This window comes from Corvus kubaryi, unplaced genomic scaffold, assembly GCF_017639235.1.
Source record: "Corvus kubaryi isolate FWS band 111438036 unplaced genomic scaffold, C.kubaryi_AGA036_p1.0 37300, whole genome shotgun sequence".
NCBI classification, from domain to species: Eukaryota; Metazoa; Chordata; class Aves; order Passeriformes; family Corvidae; genus Corvus; species Corvus kubaryi.
The window spans coordinates 5,123,550-5,133,487 of record NW_024581093.1 but is presented as its reverse complement, the minus strand read 5'-3'; the positions used below and the strand labels follow the sequence as shown (position 1 = coordinate 5,133,487).

The following is a 9,938-nucleotide window of genomic DNA, read 5'->3' as shown; positions in this document are numbered from 1 at the left end:
TTCCATAAGTCCAGAGCTCCCTGGAGCAGTGCTGGAGCTCCCTGACCCAGTTCCTCCTTCCCTGGCTCCATGAGTGTCTCCATCCTGGTGGGCAACAAGTACCCATCCTGCCTGGTCCCAGCACCTCTCTAACACACTCCTCTCTTGCCATCACAGGTGGGGGGATGGAACACAAACTCTCTGGAAAAGCCTGAACAGTTGTATGTGGGGCTGGGATCCCCAGAGCACAACATACATCAGCTTCTGCCCCCCTGAACAGCTGCTCCTTTCTGGCAGGAAGAGACTCCTGCCTGCTCCTGTCCTGAAGCTCCCAGGGAAGAGCTTTGCCCTGGGGAGGGATCATTCCAACCGTAGCAAGGGGCAAAAACCATGCTGCAGACTCTGCTTGTGTTTGCTTTTGGCCCCTGGGAGCCTGCTGATACCCTGCATCTTCTGGTTACGAGGAAGGTGAACCATTAATTCTACTTCAAGAAAGTTCAGGGGAAAGAAAGAAAGAAAACATGAAAAAAACCCCCAAGCAGAGCCAGACAGAGCACAAAGACATATGAGGAGGCAGCGCTTGGCACATGGCCTCCGCTCCAGAAATCTTACACACCCACAGGAAGGTATAAATAACTATAAATTTATTAGTAAAGCAAAACCATTTGACACTCACACAGAAGAGCGGGATGTGTTATTACAATATATATACACACATACATGGAGTATCATCTTAGAAACACACGGAGAGCAGTGTTAAAGGCACTGCAAGCCACACAAACCTCAGCAACCTTGGCCGCAACTTCCAACAGCCCTGGGAACTCTACCGGAGTCATGACCACGGGTTGGGGAGGAGCCCAAGAACCTCACTGACCATGAAGTCCCTCAGATCCACGGCTTGGAGGCACTCAGAGACAAGCCCATGGTCCAGCTCCCACCTGGGGTCCTGCTCTCCCCACTGAGCATCCCAGGCACTCTGTGAGAGCAGCATCTTCACACCCAGGAAGTGTCAGAGGCAGCTGCCAGGAGATGCTGCGGAGGAAGCCGGGCAGCTGGGGAGAAGATGGGTGCTCACCGGGCCCAGGAGGAGCTGCCAGCCCCAACCCTCACTGGCCTGCCCTTATTGAACCTCAGCATTTCACCTGCATGCACAGGAACCTTCCCACAGGTGAACTTGCCACCCAATGGAGAAAGAGTCAAACTCTGAAGTGCAACAAGAGGGTTTTGTCTATTTTTTAATGGCCAGGCTTCAGCTGCAGCCTGGACTTGATGGTAAATACCCAAGGAAGTGCAGAAAGTGTTCTACTCCCTCCCCTCCTCCCTGCAAGGGCAGGCTTGAGCACCCAGAGATGGTCCCAAAACTCTGTCAGAGGATGCTTTCCCCTTTGTCGCCCAGTCCAGCACATGAGCCCCAAGACCAGAGCATGCACATCTTCCCACCCAGATTGCAGAGATGGCATCTGCTCACTGGAGAGCTGGCTGGGCCACCTGGGCATACCCATGGTCCCAGGGGTGTCCCTGCCACAGCTAACTCAGCTCAGTCACCTGCTTGATGTACACAGCTGCTCCATAGGCACTCCCAGGGGAACTAACTGCGCCGTCTGAGCCCACCCCAGAGCCACGACATCTCCCCAGGAATGTCTGACAGTCCTTCATTGACTTAATCCCCAGATGTGACAAAGGGACCCACCATGCAAATGGCTGCTCCCACCCCAGTCCCCATTTCCTACAGCTCTGTTCTGGCCCTTGGTCCTGGCTTGGACTCGCTTGCCAGAGCATGGGCAGGATCTGGCCGAGCCAAGCTGCCAGGCCACAGGCATCACCCATGCCCAGTGAAGTGGATGGCCTCTTGTGGGGAAGGACCAGAAGCACCCACTGGATTCCAGCAAGATTCAGGTCCTAAACACCTGATCTCACCATCAGTGGTTTGGTATCACCTGGATCCTACCTCAGCCTGGGAAAGGAATTTGGGGCTGGGGGAGCGTAGGGAGGCGGGAACGAAGGAAGAGACTTCACAATCAGTATGGAAAAGGGGATGAAAATGTAATGAAAAACAAAGCACTGCTTACAAATAAAGAACTGAACAAAGAGAAAAGAAGCTGAGAATGTCTTTTAAAAGTATAAGCTGTGGAAGGGAAGGGGCTGAGACAGCTAAAGGCATCCTGTAGGTAGGCTAAGGGGAAGTGAAGGTCAGTAAAAGCCCAGGTTACAGACTACCCTTTCCTGGACCCAGGAAGCCAGAGGAAGAGCCCTAGAGAGCAGGATTTACATCCTAGACAACACCCACACAACCTCTGCCCAACCCAACTCTCCCTGCTGCCTCCCCAGTAGCACCCTATGCTCAGACTGCCTGTCAAAGAGAACCACCCCTCGGGAGGGACCACCCACTACCCAGCCCCACACAGCATCCTCAGGTGGTCTGGCAACTAGGTCTTGAACTGGCACGAGCACTTGCCACGGGGCTGATGGCACACCAGCTCCAGCACAGCAACTCTCTTAGGTGCTGCAGGGCAGTGAGGGATGCAAGAGGCCAAGCAGAGGCAGGAGCATGAAAGTCGCTTGAAATAAACACCAGAAGCGAAGTGCAACAGGTACAGAGTAGAAACATGGTTTACTCCCCAAAGGCCTTTGGCCCCAACTGCTCTTTGGTTTGAAAAGGAAACACCAGCAGTCAGCAGAAAGCCCTGCAGTGTGATGCTCCAGGGACATCAGTCCCAGGCCAGCCCCTGTCTCCCCACAGAGCACAGCACTCCTGACACATGCTTACTGCTACTTCCACCACCTCCCACCTCACTGGAAAAAACACGACCCAAAGGCACAGCAACAGAGATGGACCTGCTTCCCCTACCCCCTGTAGGCAACACTGCTGCTTCCAACTAGAAAATGCTCCTATAAAAATATAACAAACGCTCTCAGTGGCCCACCCTGCACAGGTCCTCCATCCCCAAGCTCCAGCTGCATGTTCTCCATTGGGCTTCTACAGGATTTGGGCGGTTGCAGGGCAGCAAATGAAACAAGAGACTGAGTCATCATGGACTCATGGCCAATCCTAATAATGATGCTCTAATCCTGCAGCATGATGCTTTTGAACCTGGAGGCACCTATTCACAGGCACCAGCTGACCTGGACCTGGGCTCATCCACCCCCAGCTCTACACAGCATCCCCTCTCTCCCTGGCATGGGGCCCCATGCACACAGCCCTGACGAGACTCTCTGCCCCAGGCACTGTTTGGCTGTTGCCACACCCTAGGCAGAGCCACAGCTCCTCACTGGGATATCCAGGTCTTGCCCAGCTGCTCAGCACAAGAGAAACACCCCCCAACAGTCCTTATGTCCAGCTATACCAAGGGGACAGAATCTGGCAGCTCCGTGGCCACCGCATAGTGTGGAGCTGTGTCTGGGGCTCACCACCATCCTCCTCTGCCCCAAGCACCAGGCGGTCACCCGAGCAGCCCACTGGGCTCCTGGGGAGGGAAGAGAGCAGGGCACAGCCAGTTAATGATTTCTCCAAACCCTCCTCTAGCCAGCAGCTGCCCCAGAAAGAAACAGCAGAGCCACAAAAACCCATGGAGGCTGCAGCCGCCTCCATCTCACACCTTCCTCCTACTGAAGATGAGCCTCTCTGCAAGCTCCAAGCCCTGGGCACTGATCCTGGCTTCCAGCACTGTGCTCAAGTGCTCAGGGCAACCACTGAACCTCTGGCAGCTGTGCTGGGCAAGAGCAGAGTGAACCATGGCCCAAGGCAGGAGCAAATCAAGGATTCAGGTGGGTGCCACAGTCCTCATCTGGTCCCACACTCTCAGCCTCCATCACCACCAAGCCCTTCTGTAAAGACAGGATTAGCCTTCCTTGGTTTGGACTCTCTTTTACTCCTACAGTAAAGCATACACTGAACTTACTACATACTAAACAGCAAAAACCAGCTACCTAGAACTAAAGAGCTCTTTAAAAATCCAAGTTACCACATCTTTTTTTTTTTTTAAAGATCCAGTATGACATCAAGTTAAACTATACAGTATTTTTAATGAATTTTAACAAACTGCTTTTTAAAAAAAGGTAAAACAAAAAAAGAGGAAAAAGAAACACAGATGGAAAACTTGGTAGGAAGTTCTACATCTTTGAGGCAGCACAAAGTAAGATAACCATCATGGGTCCCTCTTCCTTGGGCAGCAGAGAGCACAGTCTGTTTTAATCTCCTTAAAGTTGCACATGAAGAAGACTCAGCCCCAGGGTCTAACCTGCCACTGCACCGTCCCAGCCCCTGAAAATACGCTCTGTTCCCCCTCACCATGCTGGAAATGGAAAACTAAAGCCTTTCTCCACCTTTCCGACAGGTGCTCCCCACCAGAGATGCAGGCCCAGTCCAACCCTCTGCAAGGTTAATCTGTCTACACTTGCCATGGACAACAGTTATTAACCTTGTCCTAATCACTTGTGCAGCACATGGGCAACTTACTGGCTGCTGTTCACTACTTGAGGCTCACTACAACCTCACAAGACCACCAGCCAACACCACAGAAGAGCTGAGGCTGGCAGGGAGCTCTGAAGACCATCAGGTCCAACTTCTTGCTTGCACAGGGTCAGCTACACCAGGTTGTCCACAACCACATCCAATCAGGGATTGAACATCTCCACAGATGGATACTTAACATCTTATTATCTCCAAAGATGGAGAGGGGAAGGCTGGGGAGAAACCTAGTAAGCACACCTTCAACCTTGAAGGCATCTAACTGACACGTAATGGATCTCTTGGACATGAGAAGCCAGCAAATTCCTGCAGAGGAAAACACCTGAGGCTGCATCAACCTTGCTAGGGGAGATTTATTTTTAAGTGATGTTTACAAGAAGTGTGCAAAACCTGAAAAATACAGACGAGGTAAAGAAAGGGCAAAGGGGTAAAACAGGACTCCTGCAAGAGGGGGAAAAGTAGACTTCTCCTTTAGCCACTGCTAACCTTGCCCTCCCCATGGAGCCGAGCCTGCAGTCCAGAAAGGATTCTCCTGGCTTGCTCTGGTTCGTCCAGCAAATCAGACACCAAGCCCCTGGCATGTGCCATGGATTACTGCTGGCCATGGCAACACCTCTGCTGTTGTAGGTTATTGTAGTGTTCATCTCACCTGTTAGTGTTGGAGCTGTGGCAGCCCTTTGCCTGACCCTGCTGGAGGTACTACTAACAGCCCAAGGGGTACTCGAGGGGTTGGGGACTGGAGGCAAGGCTCAGCAGGAGGGCTAGGTCCCTTGGGAAGCAGCTCTTGAATGCCAAGCTCTTGGCCAGGAGCAGGGTATGAATGCTGTCACAGAATTATGGAATTGTTAGGGTTGGAAGGACCTTTGGAGATCATCTAGTCCAACCTCCCTGCTAAGTCAGATTCACCTAAAGCAGGCTACACAGAAGTATGTCCAGGTGGGTCTTGAATGTCTCCAGAGAGGGAGAATCCACGACCTCCTCCTGGGCAGACTGTCCCAGTGCTTCTTGCCATGCTTTCTGGTAGCAGCACAGTGCTTCCTACAGTTCCCTATGCAGCTGGCAGGGACAGTGGGCGGGCAGGCTCACTCAAAATCCTTGCAGAGTGTGACAGCCAGCGACTGCAAAAGCAGCAATGCCAAAGTGCTTTTTGGAGCTGTGCAGCCCCATGGCTTTTCCCTTTCAACACTCTAGAAGAAGGGAGAGCAGGGGAGGTTGGGGCAGTTAATCAACACTAATGATCTGAAATGGTGCCCTCAACTGAGCTTGGACCAAGTTGGTAGACCCCAGCAGCAGAAACCTCCATGCCAAGCAGCACACCCTGGGAGAAGGGAGGGCTGGCTCTGCCTTGCTCCTAAGCCCTCTCCAGGAGGAGAGTCACCCAGCCCTCCCCACCAACCCTGCCAGGCAGGGCAGGGGAAAACGGCTGGACACAAAGAGCTGGTGCCTGCAACGGGCAGCTGAGCTCCCAGGACTGGAACTGCAGGTACAGCATGAACTACAGTCCAGGGAACACCAGGCATCTACAGCCATAGTTTCCTCTCTCCACCTCCCTCCTTTCCTTTCCACCCCTTTGAGATGTTCATGTCGTCTGTTGCTACTTTGATACAGGTGGCATATCAACCACTGAGGCCAGAGGAAAGTTTACCTGCCCATACACCGTACCTCCCCTTTCCCCCACACTCCCTGGAGGTTGCCTACAACCGAGGAGAGGGAAGGGGAGGCCAAGGCTCAGGAGCGTCCCATGCAAGCTGAAAACCACCATGGGGCGGGAGGCTCATGGCAAGCAGGCAGCCACCTGGTAGGCACCCTCGGCCGTGTGCTGGACGCTGTGCTCCTGCAGCAGGCCCAAGTCCAGGAACCGTTCCCCGCACCACATGCACTTATACTGCTGCTCCCGGGCATGCACGCTGTGGTGCTTGTTGAGGTGCTCACGCTGCTTGAAGGCCTTCTCGCAGGAGGAGCACTTGTAGGGCTTCTCGCCCGTGTGCACGCGCCGGTGGCGCTGCAGGTCCGAGGCGTACTTGAACCGCTTTTCACAGTCGGGGCACTTGAGGGGCTTCTCGCGGGCCGGGTCGCAGCGGTGCTGCACGAACTCCGAGGAGGAGAAGAAACGTCTCTCGCAGAGCGTGCACTTGAGTGGCTTCTCAGCGCAGTGGGCCAGCTGGTGCTTCTGCAGAGCCGAGGCCCGCTTGTAGGACTTGTTGCACACCGCGCACTTGAAGGGCCGCTCCGCGTTCTGCACGCACTTGTGCCGCAGCAGTTCTGAGGACTGGCTGAAGCCTTTCTGGCACACGTTGCACTTGAAGAGGTTCTCTATGCCGTGCACGTGCTGGTGGTACACCAAGTGCGAGGGCTGCACAAAGCCCTTCTCACACAGGTTGCACTTGAAGCGCTCCTCGGCCTTGTGCGTGCGGCGGTGGCGCATGAGCGCGTACTGCTGCTTGAAGCTCATCTGGCAGAGGTCGCACTTGAAGGGCCGCTCCTCGCTGTGCGTGCGCTCGTGCTGCCGCAGGTCCGAGGGACGCTTGAAGGCCTTCTGGCACTCCCCACAGCGGAAGGGCCGCTCCCCGCTGGGCGTGCAGGGGTGCTGCAGCAGCTCCGAGGACTCCTTGAAGTGCAGCTCGCAGACGTTGCACTTGAAGAGGTGCTCCCCGGAATGCGCGTACATGTGGCGCACCAGGTGGGAGCGGTGCTTGAAGGTCTTCTCGCACACCGTGCACTTGTAGGGCCGCTCCGAGCTGTGCGTCCGTTTGTGGTGCACCAGGTGGGAGGACTGGCTGAAGCTCTTGTCACACAGCGTGCACTTGTACGGCTTCTCACCTGTGTGGATGCGCTCATGCCGGGACAGCTCCGAGAGGTGCTTGAAGGTTTTCTGACAGATGGAGCAGCTGTAGGGCTTCTCTGAGGGGTCGAGAGCCTGTGAATGCTCTACCTCGGGAGGCTTGTAGGTCTTCTCACAGATAGAGCACTTCATGGCATTGCCGTTGTGGACATTGTGATGCTGTGCCAGTGAGGTCAGGAGGGAGAAGCCCATCTTGCAAACCCCACACACAAAGGGCTTCTGCTCCACCTGGATACACTGATGTTCAAGAAGGTCAGTGGCCTGGTGGAAGATCTTCAGGCACTGGGTACACTGGAAAGAGCGGTCATGGCCTGGCAAGCACTGGTGCTCATGGGGGTTGGAGAGGTGAGCGAGGTCATGGCCACACACCCCACATTTGTGGGATGGCTCTCCAGCCTGGATGGGGGTGTGCTGGTGGTGCTGCAGTCCGGGGTCCGGCTGGAGCAGGATGCCGTAGACGGCACAGCCCAAGGGGTTGTCAGCAGTGCTGGGAGGGATGGAGTGCTCTGGGAGGGCGGCTGCCCCAGCGTGGTGCTGCTGCGGTGGCGGCGGCTGCTGTGGTTGCTGCTGTTGCTGCTGCCAGCTTTCTGACATGCTTGGGAAAAAAAAATGGGATTTTAGCAGTGATAGCTTCAGCTTCCCGGTTGAAAGGGTTCAAGTAAAAGCAAAACCAAAAGATTCTGAGATCCTGATTCCCTGTAACTGATCCCCTGAAGCTGAGGACAGAAAATCCAGCCCACAGCCAGGATCCTGGGAAGAAAAGAGGTGACAGAGACTCCAGAGCCTCCTCCTTAGATCAGCACAAGTTCTTTATGGACTGATTTGGTCTGGCTTTTCCTTCTTTTGGACAAAAGAACAGGAGGCAGAGGCAAGTGCCTTGAAGACAAGAGGAGGCTCTTCTCCGTGCTGGCTGCGATGTGCTCACACTTGGGAAGGGTGCAGGAAGCAACCCAGGGAGCAGCTCTCTCTGCAAGAAAGAAAACAGCTCATGTCAGGTCTTAGAAGAAACACAGGCAATTCTCTATCAGCCATGACCCATGGCTCTCTTTGAAAACTCTCCTGCATCCCTCCTACCAGGAAGCCAGTGTGGGGGAGCTAACCAGAACTGAAGCCCCACTTGCTGCTGTGCAAAGGGCCTGGGACAAGGAGTTCTCAGCCTGGAAAGGGATGGGCTCTGCCTGGACACAGCCAGGCACATGTTTGGGTGTTCTTCTCTCATGAGAGGCAGCACAACTGCCCAGGGCCCATTCAGCTCAGCCTTGAGTGGGTCACTGGATCTCCAGCGCCACTGGGGCACTGTCTGAGAACATCGGTCTCTGCACAGGCCATGCACCAAACACCGTGCAATCAAGAAGCTACTGGGTTAGATTTTACAGGTGTCAGAGCAGATCCTAACATGATCCCACCCCAGCTGAAACAGCTCTGTGAAACAGTTCTGCTCCTCTCTCAGCCTCGATATCTAGCCTGTTACCCAAGCGATGTATACAATGCATTTCCCCCTCTCTGGACAGTGCTTGCAGACTAGAAGAGCCAGAGAGCTCAGGAGAAGATTTGCCCTCAATGTTTTCCTATCCTCAGACAGAACACAGAACCCACAGGGATCACTCTGTGAAGATAAAAGAAGAGTTAAAGCAGTGGCTCAGCTGAACGTCCTACCAAACCTTGGAATAAAAGTACATGGAAGTGAAACAACCTATGCCACAGCTGCTGCCTGGCCTTGCTAAAGAGCATCACCAGGCTTGTGCTCACTGAAAAGTTCCAGTCTTTCTAGAGATGTCCAGTAAAACCTGGTGCTAATTTAGAGAAGAATAAGACCCACCAGTGAGCAGCAGTGTCAACACACCTCAAGGGAGAAGAAAGGTGCAAGCCCTGGTGAGCAGCAGCCACCAACACTCCCAGGCCTCGAGCCCCCAGCCCCACAAGAGCAATCCCATGTCTGTGTCAAACCACCTGCCCCCAGGGTAAGGAATCCTTGATCTACCACGAGAATATTTTTTATGTCTAAAAATAAGCAATAAAGAGCACCAGAGGATCCCACTTCCCAACATCCCCACCTCCACCGGCACTCAGCTGAGACTGGATTGTGCCCCTCAGCTCAGGTAGTGCTGGACCCACCTCTGCCTGTGGGGGACACTTCATTATTTGGTGCTCCAGCACAGTTTCGGACAGTAAAGCCCCCAAAGGCCCCACCGCAGCCCCGCCGGCACGCAGGATGCCGTCCTCCTCCTACAGAGCTCACCTTGACGAAGCGAGGGCTCGCAGTGACGGTACCTGCACCCGAGCTCGGCGGGACACCAAACTTCAGCCCAGCCCAGGCGCCACCTTCCCCTGCACACACCGCGAACCGTGGCAGGATGAACCCACCGGCGACGCATCTCGGCCTAAAGGGGAGGGAAGATTGTGCCCCGTCGCAGGGAAGGGCGATACCAACCTTGGCTTACCGAGGGCTCTGCGCGGGGACCCGCGTCGGCGCCACTTCCAGCCTAACTCATCCCTCCGTGGGAGGTGGGAAGCGACAACCATTTAGGGAGCGCGGTCGGGAGCGCAGAGGTACTTTCAAACTGGCGAGGCGGCCTGCTCGGCATGGCCCGGCCCGCTCCTGCCGGGCCCGGGCCGCCTCAGGGGCGCGGGGCGCGGGGGCGGCCGGGG

At 55.0% G+C, this 9,938-nt stretch overlaps 1 protein-coding gene across 3 annotated transcripts; it reads right to left on the bottom strand.

Annotated features, from left to right (window-relative positions):
* Positions 1 to 606: 606 nt before the first annotated feature.
* Positions 607 to 9,932, bottom strand: ZNF319 (zinc finger protein 319). Of its 3 annotated transcripts, none has more exons than XM_042027169.1 (2): positions 9,721 to 9,932; positions 607 to 8,256 (listed from the first exon to the last, which is right to left on the bottom strand). In XM_042027169.1, exon 2 carries the CDS (start codon positions 7,881 to 7,883, stop codon positions 6,222 to 6,224), a length of 1,662 nt encoding a protein of 553 aa, XP_041883103.1. In that variant the 5' UTR covers positions 7,884 to 8,256; positions 9,721 to 9,932; the 3' UTR covers positions 607 to 6,221. The 3 variants fall into 3 exon arrangements, with proteins under 3 accessions (XP_041883103.1, XP_041883105.1, XP_041883104.1); XM_042027171.1 differs by having other exon boundaries at positions 9,731 to 9,932; XM_042027170.1 differs by lacking the exon at positions 9,721 to 9,932 and adding an exon at positions 9,529 to 9,712.
* Positions 9,933 to 9,938: the final 6 nt, after the last annotated feature.